Here is a 23,085-nt window from a genome sequence, read left to right as displayed (position 1 = left end):
TTGTTTTTCAGCTATGTTTAAAAAAACAAAACACTGGCTACACAGCTATGAAAGCAAAATTTTCAGATTATGTGTCATTGTAACTGTAAGCATTCAGAAACCTGAAGCACTTGTGGCTGACCTGCCATTTTGTTTATGAAGACTTGGGATCTGACTTGACAAGATTTATAGTTATATATGAAGCTACAGCCAAGGGGATTGTTAGCTTAGCTTAACACAAAGACTGGAAACAGGGGCAAAGAGCTAGCATTGCTCCCCCAAAGGTAAACAAGATCCACCACGCCAACTCGCCAATAAACATGTATATCTGTTTTACAAGAAACAAAGTGTAAAAAAACCATGAGGTGGTTTTATGGGTGGTTATGTGCAGAACTATTTCTCGGTAGGGTGCAGTGACTTCTGGAGTTTTGTCATTGCCATGAGATTAGCATGCAAATAGCAGAGACTCCAGAAAAAAAAAATCAATTTTGTACACTTAGGCTTTTGTGCAGATTTAGCAAATGAGTTATAATGTGTTAATAAGTGACCTCTAAAGTTGCTGGTAGCTGGATTCTTTACCCTTGGAAAGAGCCACGCCAGCTGTTGACCAGGTGCTGGCTGTAGCTTCATTTTTAAAGGAGAGTGGTAGGTGAATAAGTGTATTTCTTAAAGTATTACTTTAATCTTTGGTTACTGCAAGCTGAGTGGCTGCTACTTAAATTTTATAAGAAACTAGATTGTGTTCAAACTTTTTCATTAGTCTCCCCATGCCTCCTTACTTGACCTCCTACAGTAGGTCCTTGGATCAGACAAGTGAGAATCTAGCCTAGTAATTTTTCTCGTCCAGCATTATGAGAACGTCTGCAGGCCTGGGCACAGGAACTTCAGCTCAGTAACACATTCATTTATCCAAGCCAGACTACAGCCAAATCTTTCTGCTGGATGGTTGTTCGTGTGTGTGTGCAAATGAATGTGTATGACCGATTATTTGGTTGGTTGTTTAGTATTTGTATTTGGTTGTTCCAAAGTCACCTGGGGGAAACGACAGAGATTAGTATTCACAACACTTTGTTCCATAGAAACGTATTCACATACGTGCACACGTGCACCCACACGCACACACACACACACACACACACACACACACAAAGGCTTGCACCATTGCGATCAGATAGATTGCTTGGTTGCCCTGTTGAGACATGATACACCTGGGGCTGTGTATGTGAGTGTCCTTTGTGAGTCGTGTAGATGGTAGTGTAGTGTCTCTGAAAGTGTGTGTGTGTTTGTACGCCGACTGATGGAGCTTTTGTGATCTGTTCCCATTTTCGGTAAGAAAAATCATTTATCCTGTTATAGATCATTTCCTCACATTTGGGAGCTTTTAGAGACAAATAACAACGACACGATTTGATAAAGGCTTCCTGAGGCATTACAAAAGATGTTATGTCATTATGTGTTGTATATGTGGGTATGTGGAAGCTCAATTTAGTAACAGGCCTCTAGATATTTGATATTTGCAGTATAGTACAAACAGAGCCAATGTGAAATGAGGTTATTTGTCAAAGGCATGAGTAAAAACCACATAACATTGCAGATACATTTTGGAAATTTTTAAGGTAGTTGTTTATCACACAAGCATTTTGTTGCACTCCTGAATTAATGGTAGATAATGTATGTTAATGGTGTTAGTAAATTTAAAAATACAGCAATAATAATAAAAATATTCGCCCTGTGTTCTGCTAACTATCCCAACCTAATTAATCATTTTGTGATATTAATAATATGCACACATACAGTGAGCCAATGCAAATTTTAGACCATTAACAAAATAGGCAATAGTGACAGGAAGTGTTTGGGTATCAATATATTTGCCCAGGCCTTTGCATTCCAGAGACAGTGTGTGCACTTGTGTGTGTGTGTGTGTGCTCCCAGGAGTGTGCTTTGTCTGTCAGGCAAAATTTGCTGACCCTGCGGCTCTACAAGGGCAGAGCGAGGATCACACACACACATACACAGTGCCTCCCACCTGCCCATCAGCACACTGACACACATACACGCACATGCGCGCATAAAGTACGCTCTTAAGGCAATCATATGCCCTTTGTCACCGACATATGTGTGCAGTCCACTACTGTTTGTAAGCCGCCATTTCACACTCGAGCACCATGACGATGTAATTTATATTAAACATGGAAGCAAATATTCACCTCACAAACTAGGTTCACTTAACAATGTTGTATCAATATTTGAATTATAAATTGCAATTTTTGTTTAGATCAGTTTTTGCTTTCTCCTTCTCCCTCTTCTCTATTTAGATTTTTAATTTGATCAATTAAAAGCAACTTTAAGGCTTTGAAGTATATTGTGTTTTTTTTAGAAGATGCAGCTGGTTTGTGATGACTCTGGTTTTGAAGTTCGGGACCTGACTCTGTCCTCTTGTCTCTGTCTCTGTAGGCGACACAGCTGGTTCCTGTGGCGATCCTGGCATTCCCTCCCATGGTTCAAGGGAACAAACGGATTTCAGGATCCGTTCCAAGGTTTACTTCAGCTGCTCAGAGGGCTATGATCTTATTGGTTCTTCAGAGAGGATGTGCTTCCCTAACGGGACCTGGTCTGGCACGCAGCCCTTCTGTAAACGTAGGGAGACGTACTTTCACTTAATTTCAACCTATCCAAACCCAGCACCATGACAATGACCCAGTTATAGATCGATCCATGCGCTGCACAGTCTCCTAAAACAAGTATAGTCATAGAGCTGAAATTCATTGAGATGCACAAGGCTTTCTCTCTCTCATTCTCTCCTTTTTTTCCTCCAGCTGTCCAGTGTGGTAACCCTGGCACTCCCAGTAATGGCAGAGTATTTCGTTTGGATGGAACGACGTTTTCTCACTCTGTCATCTACTCCTGCATGGACGGCTACCTGCTCACTGGCGCCAACACTAGGCAGTGTCAGGCCAACGGGACATGGTCGGGAGTACAACCCAACTGTACCAGTAAGTTACCTGTTGTATATTGAGAGATGGCTGACAGATTGATACATAAATTTATCGATAATTTAACAATATCTGATGAAATAAATACAGCTCTCTGTAATACATTTTTGTTGTATCGTTCTTATTTTGACTGTGGACTCATGAGATGACTTGGAAGCCAAAGAGCAGACTGTCAGCTTTATATATCACTTACTATATATAATCAGACTGTTACATCCTTGCTTTGCAATGACATCAAGTCTACAACCCATAAACTCCCAAGGTGTGATTGTAAGGTTTTCCTTTCCAGCCTTTTGCAACCCTATTTTATGCCCTGTGACAGTATAAGGTCTGAGTAATGAAATCAGCCACAAATCTTCACCCCTCTGCTACAGACTTTACAGAGTGACATGAATAACCTTGATCGTTGTTTACTTTAGCTAATTTGCTTTTGAACCATAAAACCATAAAATACTATGCTCTGTTCCTATATGAAATATGACCAAAGCTATGGTTGGAATAAGTGTTAATCAGTACTAAATGTTACACGGACTAAAAAAATCTGCTTGTGTGCGTGCCTGTAAAGAAAATCACAACAGCTGCCAGTGGAATATAGATAGAGAGATAGACAGACAGACAGACAGACAGAGATAGATAGATAGATTGATAGATGCTTTATTGTCACTGCATATTGAAACACAACAAAACTTCATTTGAAAGCAATCCACACCATTTAGCAGCATAGAAAAAAACATATCTATAAAAATAATTATATGTAGGAATAAATATATACAAATTACCGTCAAGCCGATGTGTACGCTCGTGCCGCTGTCATCTATCTGGCACTAGCGAACTATTTACATATACTCACAACAAAGTACCATTTCAACATTGTGTCCGAAGGTGAACTTCCCCCCACATGAAGAGAGTCCTAATAGTATTTTAATGTTTTCCAATTTTCAGTGAACTTTCTGACTTTAATGCACTATGCAAAGGAATTACCTTAAAATATCCAGCATTGCGGGACGAATGGATAGAAATGCTGAGCAATCAAAATTCGTAAATATGGGGTCCTGGAAAGAAAAAAGTTTATAAGAATCCCTGATTTAAAGGAAATGGCTTTTACAGTAGATTACACTACATCTATTAAAACAGGTGACAGTATCTGGGGTGGGTTTAATAGCATTTAAACTGCGTATTAGACTATGAAGGACAGCACTTTAGAAGTATAGCTAGGAGAATCCTAATGCTCCTTGGACAACCTCAGCCATTTTTAATATTACGGTTGTTTCATTCAGGAAAAGTGAAGGCCATAAGAGAATGTGAAGGAAACATGCAGGTCCATCAAAGATTCACTATTCACTGTGATCTCCACAAATGAAACTCATATTATAAGTAGATATAGATAAAGAGATAAAGTACTACAGATAGTTATTAGATACTGAAAAAATAGCAGTAACTGAGTTTTGCAAAGGTCAAAGTCATGACTGAAATTTAGAATCAATGTCCAGAAATTAAACTTACACAAATAAGCAGACAAGTATACTAAGGGCAGTGTAGATAAATATGCAGTTCTAGTTAGGTCATATCTTGGCTCACAGCCACTTTTGGATTCCCTGAGACAAAACTTCTGGCAGTTATAGACTCAATCTTGAATCTTTGTCATTCTGATGTTTGTTTATCAGACGGTCCTCTCTAGGCCTAGCACATTTTGAAAAACAGTGATTTCAAAAAGACAAAACACACAGTCTTTCTCTACCACTCTGTCTGTCCATTTCTTAGCCTCCGTCACCTTTGCTGACCCTCTGTCTTCTTTCAAATTCATCGTGGGAGTGTACAGAATCAAAATTACAAAAACTGTCTCTGTTCAAATACTTATGTAACTAACTGTATACGTAATAAGCAAATAAAATATCTTGCCCCATAGCATGAGCATGATCTGATCAGTAATCTTAATCTTCATTCCATCTCTTCCACTCCAATCCTATCCACCCTTTCTCTATAGTGATCAACTGCGGGGATCCAGGTGTGCCGGCTAACGGCCTTCGCTACGGAGAAGACTTCACAATTGGTCAGAATGTTTCCTTCCAGTGTCAGCCAGGATACAGAATGGAGGAGGATGGATCACCCGTGAGGACGTGCACCCAAAATGGGACGTGGAGTGGGAATATGCCTTTATGCACAGGTGAATGAATTATCAGACCACCCAGCTCCGCTTAAGCTCTAAACAAAACTTATGTTGTTGTTGTAACCCTCACCATGGGTTTTCATATAATAAATGTCAATATGTACAGATAGGAACATGAAGGAGTACTTGTGTTGCCATGTTTCTTTAGTTATACAGAGATATATTAAACACAAAACGTTAATTTCTTTGCACATCTTACTGCAATACACATACATTTAATTTCTCTAACAAGGTCAAAGCAACGGGGAAAATATGCAGGGAAAAGACATAAATTGGTAAATGTTAGCCTGTTACATTACATGTATTGTACAAGTAAACAAATATAGTAGTAATCACACTGTAAAAGTGAACTAATCATACCAATAAACTACCCAAATGCTCCTCTTTAAACTTTTACACTATTTTGGAGCATCTTTTTCACTATAGAAGGTGGAACTACGGCCAGTATATTACATTGATAATTGTACATACTCTAATTTTATAATTTGCCATTAATTGTATTATAAAACCATTAACCATTAACGCTATTTTGTACAGAGGTATAGAAGAATTCCCATGTGTACAGGTAGAATAGTACAACTACTTTATTCATAACTGAGCTCTAAATCTAACTTGAACCCCTTGTATTGTCCCAGCTACAGTACATAAAGACTGACACAGAAGATTCTTCTCACTTAGTGCCTCTGTGAGGAAAAAACAATAAATACAACCAAATCATGTAATACTCTAATGGGTCACATGTCACAGCTTGAAATTGCTGTAATTAGTTTGAACTATATCTATCTATTACTGGACTTGATTGAAAGCCTTCCAAGACATTTACCCTGCTAAATTTTAACGGCAATAAAATTACAAACTAATTTTACAATCAGTATTTAAAATCAGTGCTCTAATCAACCAGTCCCCCTCTCACTACAGCTGTCAGTCAGTTTACGCGACATTGATGTTACGTGAGGCAGCAGCTAAAAACTGGATGCATGTTTTTTTCTCTCTCTCTCCCTCTCTCTCTCCCAACCCCTCTCTCTCCATCCCAGCGGTGACCTGCCCGGCTCCCCCTGCCATCAGTAATGGGGTACTGCAGGGCAGTGACTTTGAATGGGGCAGCAGCGTGAGTTACAGTTGCTCACCTGGGTATGAGCTCTCATTCCCAGCTGTCCTGACCTGTGTGGCCAATGGCACCTGGAGCGGCATGCTGCCACAGTGCTTACGTAAGCACACACGCATCCACACACGCAGCACACGTGCATTTGACTCGGCACAAGCACACACATCGCCTGTCATTATTCTTTATCAAACATCAATTACAATTGGAAGCAAAATCAAAATATGTCCTTGAGCTACCCAGAAAAGTGAGTGCTTGTCAGTGTTGTTAGCACTGCATACTGAAATGGGATTGTGTGTGGCTGGGTGTGTGTGTGTGTGTTTGTGTGTGTGCGCAGCCAAGTTTTGTGGTGACCCGGGAACTCCGGTCGGTGGTTTCAGAGAAGGACGAAGTTTCATCTATCAATCAGAAGTGTCCTTCAGCTGCACTCCACCTCTCCTCCTGGTCGGCACAGCAACCAGACTTTGTGAAAGTGACGGTGCCTGGAGTGGGACGCAGCCACGCTGTATCGGTAATTTTATTCATTTATGTTCACTTGGTGACCAGACAAAACAGGGAGGACATTATATAAATGAAAAACATTATCCATATATTTTTGGGAATATACCTTTGACTCTATTGGTCATGCAGTTTGTATTAATCTGCTAGAAAATCTGATCATTGTACAGTATGTTATTTCTCATGTGGAAAGGCTTATAAAATCATTCAAACCTTGCTTTTTTGTTGTTGTTGTGTGCACGTTTTGCTATGTTGGACTACAGTAATCAATTTTAGGTCCCCTTCATTCTTCATCTTCATACGATCGCTCAATCTAATGCGAGAACTCATGATGAAAAAGTCTTTAGGTCTCGGTAGAGCTGGGTATCATTGTAAATCTGTAAATCGATACTGATACAAAAATAACAAAATCGTTTTTTTCATTAGATATAGAAATAAGAACATGATTTTTCTAAAAAACTAATTTTTTATTCAACAAAAGAAGACGTTTTAAAATGTTTAAATTTCGTCTAAACACGAACAACCACACAAGAACTTTGTCTAATAAATGTAGCTCATAATTGGCAAATTTTTGATTTAAATCATGATCGATCTGATGATAGAGTAAGTATACAAGATCATGAATCTGACCACAGTTGATGCCAGCTTTTGGTACTTAACAGTTTTCAATACTTGGAGCTACAGATTTATTTTGGTCACTACCAAATAATAATGAGATTTGATACCCAGCCCCAAAGGTCAACTTAAAATATACAAGTAAAAATCTTAGCACTGTATTTCGGACAAATTCATAAGTTAAGAAAGTTCCCCAGTATTATGATGTCAACTAATCTCTGACTTGTTCAAAATACAGTACCAAGGCTTTTAACGTCCACTAAAAATTGCTTTAAGATTTTACTGATTACTTTTTAATAGTTCCTGACTTTATCATCAATCATTCATCCCTACGTGAGCTGGAGCACAGCCTGGTATCTTCTGGCAGGGGTATCTAACCCACTTCAAAGTCTGGGTTTAAATATAAAAGATGGTGATGGTTGGTCCACTAGAGCCCCCAGACATTTGAACGAGATTTCTCAGGAGATAAAATAAGGGTTTTCTTTTAAATAACAAAACATAGTATTACAGATTGTTTTTAATGTTGTCCCATTGCTGTACATAGGTTTTCATTTGATTCATATAATTTTTGTTTGTTTTTAATGTGTTTACTTTCCTGATTGAATATTTGTGTGAGTTTGTAACCCATGAAACACGCTATTTAGTTGGTGCTAGCTCACCAGGGAGCCTGGACTGCTGTCTGATATTCCCCTGCCTAATGATTGTCACAATTAATGACCCATCAGTATGGAGTTGACAGCCACATTTCAGTTTACTCAAGGGTTTGTTGTGTAGATTAACTACTTTTCTGTCAAAGTTAACATTACATAGACTTATTGGAATAGTAATAAATAGTGACTGGAATCATCTGAGACAGTCTTGTCAACACAAAGGCAGCCATAGGAGGACAAGCCTTAAATGATTCCTGTGATGTGAGCGAAAGTATCATTTTCAGATTGGCAACTCTTACTTATAAACTGCTTTTTTCACTGTAAGAAAGAATCAGTATCTTACCAATCATTCTCACTTTTGAAAACAGTGTGAATGCAGATTTCAACCTTGTGTGTTCTTAGTTTTCATTTCAGATAATTTTAGTAATAAACTCAGTTTTTATTCCAGTGCCTACTAAAAGCATTTTAGTGGCCCATTTCACAAAGGCCATTTGCGAGGGCTGCTTACACGCAGATGACAAATGGTGACAGCATGCCATTTCAGAAATGACTGTCTCTAAATTGCAGACATTTTTGTAAGTCTTACGGGGTGTTTGCATGCTCATGCAAGAGTCGCACGTATGGTGTCTGTTTCAATGAATGAAATGTGCAAAAGTTCACGCAAGACTAACTTACCTCATGTTGCAAATAGCAGCTTATACACTCACCGAGCACTTTATTAGGAACACCTTACTAGTACTGGATAAGGCCTCCCTTTGCTCTCACAACCTCAGGTCTTCATGGCATGGATTCCACAGGATGGTGGAAACTTTCCTTTGAGATTCTGGTCCATGTTCACATGATTGCATCACATTATTACTGCAGATTTGTAAGCTGCACATTCATGCTGCCATTCTGCCAAATCCCAAAGGTGTTCTGCTGGATTCAGATCTGGTTACTGGGGGGGCCCCTGAAGTACACTGAACTCATTGTCATTATCTTGACACCAGTTTGAGATGACTTTTGCTCTGTGACATGGTTCATTTTCATACTAGAAGAAGCCATTAGAAGATGGGTAAATTGTGGCCATAAAGGGATGCATATGGTCAGCAACAATACTCAGATAGGCTCTGGCATTCAAATCATGATTGATTGGTATTCATAGGCTCTAAATGTGCCAAGAAAACATTCCCAACACCATTAGACCACCACCAGTTGGACTGTTGACACAATGCAGGTTGGGTCCATGGATTCATGCTGTTGTTGCCAAATTCTGACCCTACCATCTGCGTGCCTCAGCAGAAATTGAGATTCATCAGACCAGGCTACTTTTTTTCCAGTCCTCAACTGTCTTGGCTGACAGGAGTGGAATATGCAGTGGTCTTCTGCTGTTGTATCTTATTCGCCTCAAGGTTTGACATATTGTGCATTCAGAGATGCTTTTCCGCTCACCATAGTTGTAAAGAGTGGTTATCTGAGTTACCGCAGCCTTTTCTGTCAACTCCAACCAGTCTGGCCATTCTCCTCTGACCTCTCTTATCAATAAGGCATTTCCCTCCACAGAACTGCCACTCACTGGATGTTTTTTTTTTGTTTTTCGAGTAAACTCTAGAAACTGTTGTGCGTGAAAAAATCCCAGGAGAACAGCAGTTTCAGAAACACTCAAACCAGCAAGTCTGGCACCAACAATCCTGCCACGTCAAACTCACTGAGATCACATTAACTGAAGCTCTGCTTGATTTTATGCGCTGCACTACTGCCACGATTGATTGATGAGGCGTTCCTAATAAATTTGTTACTTTGTCATATAAGTATTAATTGTCTATTTAGATCTATGTCGTACAGCTAAACATTCATCAGAACAATTTTTTGCAGTACTTTACTTAAAGTGAAGTTAAGAAAGCTATTGCTTTCCTTCTTTGAAGGTAGGGAACAATATGAAAAACTATGAATATGTAATATATGAAAACTGAATTGCTTGCCTCTGAGAAGAAGGTTGTATACAGTAGCCAATCTTTGACACATTTAGCCTATAGTCTAAGATCTAAAACAGTTAGCATAAGATCAGTTATGTCTAAAAACATCTGATCTAAAAAGTAGAAATCTTATATGAGAAGCCCTTTTCAGAAAGCCCTTTTCAGAAAGTGTTTGCTCATAGGCAAGACAACACCAGTACATGCTGTAACTTACAGTATTTAGTAAAAGGCTTCCAGAAATGGGAATCCACATCTAACTTCAAACAAGCTGCTGCAATCCGGGGATTAAGAAGAAAATGAGAAGGGATATTCATCACGCATTACAAATGGTCCCACTGGGTCACTTCACCACCACACGTGATGTTTCGAGCACCACTTCACATGTCTGACTCAGAGCAGGTGCTTAAACATCAGGTATGGTGATGAATTGTAATAAATGAGAGCTTCAGTAATGCGAACAGACACTTGACTCTTTGTTCCTTCATAGCACTAGATAAGGCATGCATCCAGTACTTTTCACAGCTGCTATAAAGTCAAACAAACCTTCCTTGTGAAATACATGATCTAAAATTAGAAGGCACCCTCTGAAGTGGTACTTCACTCATGTAAAGTCTTAATCTATGACTACTGAGAAAGAAGTAGTTATATGGTAAATATGGTGCTTGTGAAGGGAAATCTTTCAGTTCTAAAACTTTATTGTTTTTTAAGACTGAGACTATGATACCCTCATGAGCATACACACAAACATAAAGTGACTCTCAGTGCTGCTTTGTGTTTTTTCTGTGATAAGACTGAAATGATAATGTAGTGTGGAGTATTTCGGCTTTCTGTGTGTGTGTTTGGGTGATTTATTAGTGAGCGTTTGCAGCTGTATGTTAGTGTGTGATGTGTATTACTGTGTGACCTAAACAGAATAGGTTTTGGGCTGAAGCAGCCTGCTCTTTAAATAAGACAGACAAGAGAGGAGGGGGTGGGTGGGCAGAGAGAGATACAGTGACATGGAAAGGTAGAGGGAGAGAGGAAGAGAACAGTTAGAAAGAGAGGGAGAGAGGTAAAAGGAGACAGCGGTGAGAGAGAAGAGGGCAGTTAAGAGAGGTGCAGGAAGGGAGAGGGCGAGGTGGGGGGAGGAGGTGGAGAGTGAATCTGTCATTTCGGAAGCTGTATTGAATCGAGCTCTGCGTCAGGATGTGCTCCACATGCTGATGACCCTCACACAAAACTCTAACACACACTCCCAGAGCTGGCCCGGCTTCGTTTTCTGATAAAGCACTACTGCCCCCTGCTGTCCTACTGCGATATATAACCCACTGTTACCATGACAACAGAGGAGAGGAAGAGAGAGTTAAGAGAGGACATATAATGCTACTGATAATTGATCTTTCTGTGTGTAATTACTTAAACTCTTGTCCTGTTCCTTTCAGAACCAACCAAAACCAGCTGCGATAACCCAGGAACGCCACGCTATGGCTCCTTAAACCGGACCTATGGTTTCAAGGTAACATATCTGTTCTGATAAACTAACTAACTATAGCTACCTCTCTACCCAAGTAGATTAATTTACTAACTAATACAGAAGCTCTGATTGAGACGCCTTTGATAAGACCTATAGGTATAATCTAAATAAAAAGAGAAAAAAATGAGGGAAGAGACAGAAGGAAGATCAGGAGTAAAATCTTTTGGTTTTGGACTGTTGGTCAGATAAAATAAGACATTTAAATATGTCAACTTGGCCTCTGGAAATTTGTGGGGGGTTTTTTTTTTTGACATTTTATAATTCACAGAAATAATCAATGTATGGGGAAGTTATTTGTCAGATGAATTGATTATGAAAATAATTGTTAGCTGCAGGCCTGTTAAGTATTTTCCGGGCAACATTTGCCTTTATTTGTTACTATGCAGCATAAAAACAGATGTGGGGGGGGGTATGCCTCAAAGGTTGTGATTACATGGTCAGGATATGGAACCCCAAGGCCACCAAGACATCCCATGACTGTTTTTTTCTCCATTAATCTTGACCTAAATCTTGATACAATACACATATCCCATATGTATGTTAAAGGAGCTATAGGTTGCAGTAATCATTCATCCTGTCTAGACTGCCTATGAAGTGATCCCTTCTTTCTTTTATTTCACTGTAAAAGATTGGGGGCAAAATTCCCAGTCCATGTCCTGTGCAAAAATGCATTTTTAAGTTCACAGTTGTATGAGGCTTCAGCTCTCTGACTGGGTCAAATCAAGTCAGCAGCCAGGCAGTCCTGTGTAGATTTGTTGCCGGTGCTGTGTCCTGGCAACAAACCTAAATGTTACTGCCAGGAAGCACCCCCCCACAAGGAAACGATTTCCGTGGAAATACAGAGAGTCAATTTCACTAAAATGACTGTACTAATGGAAGATAACCACTTGATATGAAAAACTCAGACTGTTGAGACCTCATATTAGCTTCGGCTTTAAGCTTTAGGATGTATCTGTACACAGAACGAGGGCGGTGGACTTCTTTCCCTATTTCTTACATTATAGTTACATTAGCATGGGGATTTCTGCACAGCCAGTATCAACAGGAGGAATGATTACTGCAACATCAATGATTAAAATTAGTCTTTCGACTTAATTACTGTATGTCATTTGTGTACTGTATCAACATAGACTTGAAAAAATCCTGACTTGTCCTCCAGACATGATGAGCCGATTTGATTTAGATAATGACCATCAGTATCTATGACGTTAAGTCCCAATTTTTGTAACATTTCCAGGAAAACCCTAGATGTTTGAGTTTTTAAAGTTTCTGTTACATATATTTGCAGTTGCATAGTCATCTACAGATCTGTCTGTCTGTATTTCTTGCAAGGTCAAGGCACATGTGCCCCAAACAAGATAAACAGACATATTTTGTAATGTGGAATAAACATTGTATTGTATGTGGTGTTTGTCAGCACAACACTAATGCCTCTGTTACAATGACCCCCTATTAACCAAATAAATGACGAATAGCATTCCACGCATTCCACTACTATGTCCTCTAGTCCTTTAAAGATATTCAGACTCCTCCTGCACCATGAGCAAACAAACCTTTTTCAAACTCTCTTTATCTGTGTGTGTGTGTGTGTGTGTGTGTCTGTGTGTGTGTGTTTGTGTTTGTGTGTGCGTGCTTTTGTCTTATTTTCTCTCTCTCTCTCTCTCTCTCCCTCTCTCTCTCGCTCTCTGTACAGGTGGGAAGTGTGGTGTCATTTCAGTGCCAGCCAGGCCATTTGATTCAGGGCTCTTCCTCTAGGACCTGCCAGCCTGATCTGACATGGAGCGGGACACAACCTGAGTGCATACGTAAGAAACATACATCCTGTCAACTTGTTAACTTACCCCCCCCCATCCTAACTGTCTGTCAGACTCAAACTCAAGTGCACAAATCCCTTCTCCACTCCCCAGCCCATGCCTGTAAGCAGCCAGAGAGCCCGCTCCATGTGGACGTGGTGGGGATGGATCTGCCTGGTTTTGGCTACACCTTGGTGTACAGCTGTCAGCATGGCTACTTCCTGGCAGGGGGTTCTGAACACAGAGTCTGCAAGAGTGATGGCACTTGGACTGGAAAGATGCCTATATGTCGAGGTAAATGATTTGCTTCCCTAGTTTTAATGTTATATCTACGTCAGCTGCATTTGATTAATGATTGTATCCAGAGCCATTAAGCTTGAGTGAGCAGGTAGGAGTACACCCACCAGGATAGACCTTCCATCTGGCGTAGGATGAGATTTCCTGGTGGGGAGGTCAGCCCGTGGACTGGTGGTGAGTCTTGCAGCACTGATACATAAAAAGATAAAAGATACCCCATAGTGTTTTGTCCCTTCACCAGTTTGGACTGCCAGGTCCATACAGTTGAGGTTATGAATCCACCACATCTCATCAGTCCATCAGTGATCATCAGTGACACGTGTGTTGATCTTAAACTGACCTGGGGAACAGCAACCTGCTGGAAATTACAGGTTGCACTGGTGCTCTGTGATCACCCCAGTTACAGTAATATATGTTTTTGTTTGTTTTTATTTTATTCCAGTCCACCAGTGTAATGTACAGTATATGTCAGTTAATGAAGGGAGTGTGAACTATTGGCCATCGACCTTCATCTTACCTTGTCTATAGTATAGAATACTCACCATGGATGTACTTAAACTCAGTCAATATTTGCCAAAACAATTTTACCACAATATCATTAAATGATCAGTTTTTAAATTTCACCTTCTCTGAGCATTTTACAAACTTCTCATCAATGTTGACTTAAACCTTGGGACTCAAAGTGCATTCCAGACATTGGAAAAAGGTCGATTTAGTAGCTGTTTGCTTAGCCTTTGATTGTATCACAGACGCTTCCATCAATACTGTTGCAAATAGCAAAGTGTAGATTCCCCAGCAGGTATATGCAGTGCCAATTTGTGCATTATTTGCACATTAAAACCCTTTAAGTAATTCAAGTTTTTGCCTTATTCATCAAGAAGTGTTAACAGATGAAGTCGTGAAGCCTCCTTTGTGTCAGGAAAAACTTCAAGCGTCAAATTTTGTAATAATTCCACCAAGGCTACCACCCTTTTGCCCTGAAGTAGCTTTGAAACTGGAGCACTCTCTGATCCAATTTGAGATTCTAGGACAAATACCCTCTCCCTTGCTTGCCTTTACTTGTCGGCAACGATGGCATCTTAAAGTGATGATAGAAGCTTTTCTGAATGGTCTACCCCAAAGTTTTTTAAGGCCACTTTTGAAAGGATCTAATATGCCCTACAGTTATTGGCCATGAAGTCTACAAGCATTGCTCTGCCCACAAATAACCATTAAAGAGGTTGATTTTGAGGGACCTTTTTCAAAGACTAATAGTAATCAGCACTGCGTTTTAATTAGGTCAATTGATTATATAAAGTGCACTATCCCCCGGATAAAACTGGTTTCTTAAAACATCTGCTGATGGACCTTTAAGTTATATAAGAGGTAAACCAAAAAAGTTTAATATTTTTGTCCCTATGGCTCTGCTAATGTGTTTTAATGTGAGTTTAATTATCTCTCACTCTCTGTTTCTATTGTGTGTTTAGCTGGAGAGAAGAAGAAACCTGTAAAACCAGCAACAGGAACTCCAAGCCCAAAACTAAATGGTCAGTTCTAATACAGTCTATTCTATTCTATTTACGTCTGGTTTAGTCTGTTGTTCAATAAATTCTGTTCCTTTCCACCCTTCTCACTTCTGCTCCACAGTGCTGTCATTTTTACTGTACTGCTGTCTATCACAGATCTAAATAATTAATTTTTCCTCACCACATACATAAAGGTAAATTAACATCTGTGATGTTCTGGTCTTCTGTCCGCTGTCCTTTCGTTCAGTTCTCTAACTGCACTGCTCAGTTGTTATCTGTCTTATTCCTTTTTAGCTCAATAGCTCTTTGCTTCTCATTGCACATGAAAGAGTTCCTATAGCTAATATACTGTATGTGCAAGCGGCTATAAATATCAAAGCAGGATGCACCCCTAAAATCTAGTGAAACATTCTCCCTAAAGCCACACATGAAATCTTGTTTCTTACTACTGGTGGCTGTTTACGTATTTACTGTACTTAATTCCCATTAGAAAGAAACCAACTAAGAAACCACTGTTTTAACTTGGGGTCGTGATTTGATCCTAGTTTATATATATTTTTTTTTCTGGAACATGTTTATTTGATGTAACTAAAATGCATATCATCTAAAATTGTACTTATAGACTATACCAAGTCTTTAGTAGAAGGGCAAACATCAAAAACCAAGCAGCTTAGCATCTGCTTCTCCTTTGTGTATGCATATTGTGGTAATGCATGACATCCTCTTGTGTAAGGAGTGAAGAGGTGTAACTACTGATCAATCAATATTGTTTTCTATTTTTGAAAAATAGATGTTAGCTTCATTTATTCTATTTTGTTCTGTCGTCTCTTCTACTCTGTTTTGTTGTATCATTTTTGTGTTCTATTCTGCTCTGTAGTTCCAGATGATGTCTTTGCTCCTAACTACATATGGAAGGGTTCCTATAATTACCGTGGGAAGAAGCAGCCTATGACACTGAGCATCACCACCTTCAACTCCACAACAGGGAGAGTCAACGTTACCCTTAGCAATGGCAACATGGAACTACTCCTATCAGGCATGACACATCATGATGAATTGTACCCCACATACAGCACTGCATATACAGTATAGTACACTCTATATGGTGTGACATGGCCTGTCACACGTCACAATCATATCTCATGGTTATGCTCCAGTACTACGTGATACTGTATTGATCCATTGGTAACACAGTAAATAAAAACCCATACGTTACGTGTAATAAAAAGCTCCTGCTATCAACACTTTCACTAACAACACTTTGATTCATTTGTGCTTCTTTCTAATGGTTGATTATTGGTGTCTGAATTTCACTACTCTCCTAGGGCTGCCGGCTTCTTTTAAATGTTGTAACTGAATTCCCCACAAAACTCAAATATACACATACACTTATTCACACTGAGACCTCCCAGGATCCTACAACAGCATCAGTGGGGGGTTAAGACCCTATTAAAACACAGATCCTGTTGAAGCCAGAATTTGTTCCTGGAGTAGCAGAGAGCACAAACACCGTATCGCATCACTATGCAGCTATTATAATATTACATCCATCTTCTGGCTTAAAGGAGCAGCTTAAATTAATAACATCTAAAGTTGTGCTCATGCAGTCACCAAAAGGCCTGTGCCCAGTTTCATAAAACTTGCATGTTATTTGTTTTCTTTCAGAGAGTGTAATGTGAAGATATTAATGGTAGGTCAGTGCATTAAATAGGAAGCTGGAGTTAAGACATGTTTAGCATTTAAATACCAGAGGCACAGGGAAACAGTTTGCCTGGCTCTGCCCAAAGTGACTTTATCTTGTTTGTTTATCCCATACACCATAGCAAATTTAAAACTTATGATTTGTGATATTGACAAAAACAGGCAAAGTGCACTAGGAGATACAAACTCTTTAACATCCTGTAGGGGGCATGATTGAAGGTTGTCACCCAATCAAGTTGTCGTTTGCGCAAAGTCTTGTCTGGTATTAGTATCTAGATCACAGGTTATCTGCGATTGTTTAGTCAGCCTGATGATAAATCATCATGGCCGCTTAATACCATTGGGGTATCAAGTATATATTTAGGTGTCTTTTTTGAAATGGGTCAACAACAAAACTGTTTCTCTAGCTAGCTCCTGTGCTGCTGTAAGCCCTCTTGAAGAAGTCAGGTATTTCTCCAGAGAGGAGAGATGAAAAGTTGGTGTTCCTTGTCCCACCCATGGTACATGTGGCTCTTTTGGCAAGTGGCTGATATAGCCACCAACTATGAATGGCTGCTCTACCACCAAGATGCCAAAAGCCTTGGTGTGCAAAAGCACAAAAAGCTCAACAAATTCAGGCTGGAGGTTGCAGATGTACTTATCCAGGGTGAAAAGAAGATGGGAAGCCCCCCATCCAAAGACCAACAACCCCAAGACCTGTGGATGACGTCTGCTACGGGGGAGTTAGTTATTACATTTTGTCTAAACATCTCAAAATTCTGCTGTCTCCGAACTTTAATCAGATTTTTTACAATCATTGTTCATTTTATTTTATAGCTGCATTCGGGCTGTTTTTTCTTTTTTCTTTTTTTTGTCCTGATAAATCTCTCTCCCTTCTATCTTAGTGATTTCCAATAGGACATGATATATACATTTTGTTGAGGCACCAGGTCAACAAGGAACACATGCCGAGGGATCTAATTATCTATAACAAACTAACCATGATATTCTGATGTATTCCACTCTGTTATATTACAAACCAGATGTTTTTTTCTGTACTCTCTAGGAGTGTATAAGGCTTCTGAGGCCAGGCTGTTACTGCTGATGTACCAGGTGAACTATGTGAACCTGGGAAACCAGCTGAAAGATTCAGCCATCTCCCCAGCCAAAATCATAGATGACTCCTGGACCATGGATGGATTTGTAAGTTTCAGTGGATACAGAGAAATCATCTTAATTAAATTCAGTAGAGCCAGATTAATTTAAAAGGGTAAGAACAAAATTTCACATAAGAATTGCTTTTTGTTGTAGTTTATCAAAAAAATAAATGACAAAAATTTTTAATATCCTAGTAGAGGAATTTTACTACTGTAATGTGAACTTGAATAGACAAATTCAGGTCAGCCAGAGTTAAACATTTCAGTGCTCTCTATTTGGCATTGTGTTTAAGCAAGGTTAACATTATATCTGTCCTTTTATGTGTTCAGATAATTACTATCAAATACTAAATTGTTTACATGGTATGATCATCTGCTCAAAGGTGACCTTATTCTAAACATTGTGGTGAAACACTGAGTAAATATTCATCAATGACGTACCTACAGAGTAAGTCTGAAAAACTGCTCACACCCTACAATATAACAGCATTAACACATGCCGCAGGCTATGTTAACTGTCTGGAAGTCAGTTGAGACAACCTGTCTAAATCTAAAGGTATTTGTCAATCAAATATTTAAACAATAAATTGATTGAAATTGATTGATTAAATTTGACACAACACAAAATATAACCAACCTTTGTCCCTCTCCTGTGACTGTATGTCTCAATCTGTCTCTCCTTTCTTTGTTGTCTCTTCTTTCCTCTCCAGGTATCAGCAGAGCCTGATGGTTCAAGTTATGTATTCCAGGGTTTCATTCAGGGAAAAGACTATGGACAGTTTGGACTGCAAAGACTTGGTAATTATCTCTTACAGTAGGTTTAGTAACAGTTCCAAACAAGTATTATGTTTCTTGTTAGTTACTTTTGATTATAAATGATATATGCAAAACATCTATTAAACTGCTTGTGAGAACGTCACTGATAAAGAAGGGACCAGGGAGCCTGCATTTGATGGCAGTAGAGACCTTATTGCTCACACTGAGCCAGGCATTCAGTGGAAACATTCTCACAGGGACAAAAGCTCGTCTTCAGATCTGAAGTCATCTTAAAATTGCTGAACTCCATCAACCTGCATCCAATGAGGACTACCATTTCCATCAAACAGAGTTGAAAGCAGTCCCACACTTTAAGTTATCAGTAACTGATCTGCAGTGATACCAAAATCGGCAAGCACATTGACAATAGACTGCCAAAACACTAAGCATTTAAAGATCTGACCGCTTATCTCTACATTGCAAGTCCCGGTTCACCTGCATATATCTAAAAGGAAAAACAATTGTGATCCTTTGATATCCGCTGTTGACAAGTTCTAAGTTGCAACTGTTGTGGTAAGACAGGCCAGCCCTTTGCCAGTTGCCAGCATCCGTACCATAAATATCAAATCCTGTACAGTTCTGCTACATCTACTGACAATATAAAGTGCAGCTAATACAGCAAAGTAATAATATTAAATTGACAGGTCTTAGTCATTTCATCATGTTATTTAAACCAATTGCCTTGACAATGACAATGCATTTCCTTGTATGTCACAGGTCTGAATATGTCGGAGAGTCCGAACTTGCCGTCCCCTCAGCCTGGTACCAACAGCAGTTCTGTGGCTATCGCTATTCTGGTGCCTTTCTTCGCTCTGATCTTCACAGGCTTTGGCTTCTATCTCTACAAACAAAGGTATGTGCCAAAAAAAAGACGTGCATGTTTCCAATTTAAGTAGAATTCTGTTAAATTTCAGCACTAGAAAATAATAGGTCCCAGCCTTTGCATTGTTACTTCACTGTTGTTTTTCATTACTGTCATAGAAAAAGTAAAAAAGCCTTGTTAACATTTTAAGAAGCTGTCTGATTCATAATAACATTACCTGTCTCAGTGGTTTGGTTGCTGAGGTACTAAGAGATAGTTAAGTCATTGTCTGTTGCAAACTGTGCTGCAAAACAATTCTGTTAAGGAGGTGGTAAATTGGATTTTTCAGAGATTGTGGTTTAAGCACAATTGACTGGTTTTTGTATTGTTAACAGACGCAAATAATTTCTGTTCTGCTGTTAATATCTCAAAAAAGTTCAATGAATGAATTAGTTTTGAATGGGCTGACTGGAATCTCACTAAGCTTCCTAAAAAGCACAACAATCTTTCTAATCTTTCTTTATCCTCGTTTCCTATGTCCACTTGCTACCAGGTTGTGTTAATATTAATGGTCAAGTAGAACAATTTCATCTCCCTAATGGTGTATTTATATTTGCTTTACTGTTCTTTCTTTTCACAGAACCACACCAAAAACACAGTACACCGGCTGCTCAGTCCATGAAAACAACAACGGCCAGGCTGCCTTTGAGAACCCCATGTACAACACCAACGCCAAGGCTGTGGAGGGGAAGGCTGTTAGATTCGATCCAAATTTAAATACTGTCTGCACCATGGTCTGAGGATTGCTTATCCTCACTTGAACTTAATGACTCAGATATCTGGGACCACAATTGGTATGAGGATGGGTAACGGAAAATCGTCAGCAACATAGTCTATACATTGATTACAAAAGACCTTCAATCCCAGTTCAGACACCTCTCCCCAAGCAGAGGGAAAACTGTCCACTTGAAACCAAAACCCAACAGCTGGCTCATTTCACTAAAAGGATTTGGTTTCCACAAAAGAAATTTAAACAAATGTGAACACAAAATGTCTGCTGCTATGACAGATGCAACACAGTGAGATGTGACATCAAGTGAAAGAAATGGATGCAACCCAATGGAAAATATGCTGGCTATTAGCCATCTCTACCCCCAAGACTCAGTTGGTGATGGAGAGCTTATAATTTGATTCAAAATCAGTCACAGCCATTATAGTTCGACCTTTTATTTAACCCCACTCACTGTCTCTAATACAAGTAGTAATGATGAAGCCATGACTTACTAGTCGAACATCGTGACATGTCACCATAACCCAATGCCAAATTTAGTACTTTGCACGGAGCTGTGGAGAGAGGGACCCACTCTCAGCTCTGTGCCCATTAGTACTTGCCTGGATCAGTGCTCCGGCCATGGATATACATCAAAGAGATAACCTGCACTACAAAAATTGGTTGATTTCATTTGTAACGAATTGTCTCCCCAATTCTACTGAACAAATACTTAACTGTGAAGAACAGAAGCAAAATGGCCACAGATGGGGAGATGAGACATTAAGCGCATGTCACAAAAGACACTGTGAAGCTAAGGAAACTATTTCTATCTACCTGGGTTCAATACTGACAGTTAAAGACACTGTCACCAGCAGAGCATCAGTAGACCAGACTGACACAGGAGCCTATTTCTAAAACGACCATGAAATTCAACACCCTAGCAACCAGACGGGACAACCTCCCATCTCCATGACAACCAGAGGGTGGTATTACCAGTCTCTTTGTCTTTTTCTATTAGAATGGAATCTAAGACAGCTAATGCTAGAAGACAGTAGCAAAAGTGGCTTTGAAAAGCCACTAACTCCTAAGCAAAGGATAAGGGCAGCCCTGGAGACAGAACTATAATCCTAACTGAACTGGGATTAGAGCAAAGCAAAACTAAAGGAGTCTAAAGAGGAACTAGCACTATTAGAACAGATGAGAAGAGACCGAAACATCTAATGGATAAACTGCTCCTTCCCATCCAATGGATAAGAGAGGAGGCTGAGCAGATGGAGACAAGCCCCTAACTGAACTGGAGTAAGGGAGTCATCAGGAGAGGAGATGAGATCCTAAAATCCTAACACAGCCAATCAGAGCCTGTCTAACCTGTAATCAACTACTGAGAGAAGTGGGCCCTGCGTCTACATAATGAATCAGATCAGACAGAATATGGCATTGAGGAAAGATGTTCCTGATCCCGTGAATTTAAATGGATTCTGATGAGAAAGAGGCTGAATGGATACAGAGGACTCTGATGGACTAACAAAGAAAAAGACTTTGACAAACAGAGAAAGCTCTGGCACTAAAGCACATTTTACAGAAACACTACCTGTCTACCCAGTGAGAGATGGACTTACACAGGGACAGACAGAATGGTTAGAGAGAATCTGACAGGATTGACAGAAAAGATGACAGGTTCACACGCTAACAAAATATGGAAAGAAAGAGAGCAGACAGGTGGTAATAGGACCATCAGTTAGACACATAAGCAAATCGACAGGTTCAAGAAAGACAGACAAGGTCTTAAGACTGTTGCAGACCCCGCCGTCCAGTGTCTCCGCTCCACGCATGGACAGTATTAAATACAGAGTAACAGGTTTACAGACAGACGGACACAGAGACAGGCCGATAGACGGGAGACACAGACAGACATAAGTTAATAGACAGGCTTAAAGAGAGACAAACAGGGTTGTAGCCCTACAATTGTGGACACAGTTCCACTGTAATTATGCACTCTGCGAGTGCTTATCTTCTTTCTTTGTTATTGCTGCAGAATCTTCTGATCTGTAAATCTATTGCATATATATTGGGGAGCATTCACCACCTATATTTTTGTGCTATATATTTACCACAGGGGAGGGGCTGAACGGGAAAGACGGATTATATCAGAGAGTTTTTAGAAAAAAAAAAATCTGAATAAAAGATATTACAACTATGTGTTCACAGAAGTCACAAACAGTATTTTGGTTCCTTTGTAACATGGAATTGGTTTATTTCAATTTCTTGTGTAACGTGAAGTTCTTCACACCAACACTGTCTTTCCTACTGAGGCAATCATGAGTATCACTTGTATTGTTGTTGTCATTATTGTTGAGATGCAAGGTTTGCCGGCAACAATCATGCTGTTTAAAGTTAATGTCTCGTTTCGCATTTACCTAGGATGGCAGATTTCTAAACCATTACTAGATGGAGTTTGTGCTACGGTTGCCATTTTCCTCTTTTTTTTTACTAGAGATTAAAAAAACAGTAGGGACAGTATTCTCCATAATTGTCACCATTGCGACACAGAAAACATTTTAATGATCAGCTGGAACGGCACTTATTAACTGTTTTCTAACCTAACTGAAAAAGTAATATGAGGCCACAGAAATTTGCACATCAGAACTCTGAACCAATGTTGTTTTTTATCTATGGCAACACAGAGCTCTTGGAACCAGCTTGTTTGATTTCACGTGGCCAAACTCTTGTTGAAGTTAATGTTTCCATCAACTCTCACACGGCCATGGTAAAAGAAAACACAAAAGGTAAA

The 23,085-nt window shown here is 39.5% G+C and overlaps 1 protein-coding gene across 1 annotated transcript in view; it reads left to right on the top strand.

Annotated features, from left to right (window-relative positions):
• LOC120786433 (CUB and sushi domain-containing protein 3-like) overlaps nt 1-20,322 on the top strand; it is a 252,081-nt gene extending 231,759 nt beyond the window's left edge. Inside the window, exons 59-72 of the mRNA XM_040121879.1 lie at nt 2,434-2,616; nt 2,796-2,972; nt 4,957-5,136; nt 6,174-6,347; nt 6,579-6,752; nt 11,381-11,454; nt 13,166-13,277; nt 13,380-13,559; nt 15,029-15,088; nt 15,945-16,103; nt 17,814-17,950; nt 18,615-18,702; nt 19,438-19,573; nt 20,163-20,322. Of these exons, the coding sequence (XP_039977813.1) occupies nt 2,434-2,616; nt 2,796-2,972; nt 4,957-5,136; nt 6,174-6,347; nt 6,579-6,752; nt 11,381-11,454; nt 13,166-13,277; nt 13,380-13,559; nt 15,029-15,088; nt 15,945-16,103; nt 17,814-17,950; nt 18,615-18,702; nt 19,438-19,573; nt 20,163-20,322 (1,994 nt within the window). The remainder of the gene's footprint in view (nt 1-2,433; nt 2,617-2,795; nt 2,973-4,956; nt 5,137-6,173; nt 6,348-6,578; nt 6,753-11,380; nt 11,455-13,165; nt 13,278-13,379; nt 13,560-15,028; nt 15,089-15,944; nt 16,104-17,813; nt 17,951-18,614; nt 18,703-19,437; nt 19,574-20,162) is intronic.
• The last annotated feature ends 2,763 nt before the right edge of the window (nt 20,323-23,085 follow it).

Source organism: Xiphias gladius, chromosome 24, assembly GCF_016859285.1.
Source record: "Xiphias gladius isolate SHS-SW01 ecotype Sanya breed wild chromosome 24, ASM1685928v1, whole genome shotgun sequence".
Classification (NCBI taxonomy): domain Eukaryota; kingdom Metazoa; phylum Chordata; class Actinopteri; order Istiophoriformes; family Xiphiidae; genus Xiphias; species Xiphias gladius.
Note: the sequence above shows the minus strand (reverse complement) of the source record. Positions and strands in the feature narration are given on the sequence as shown.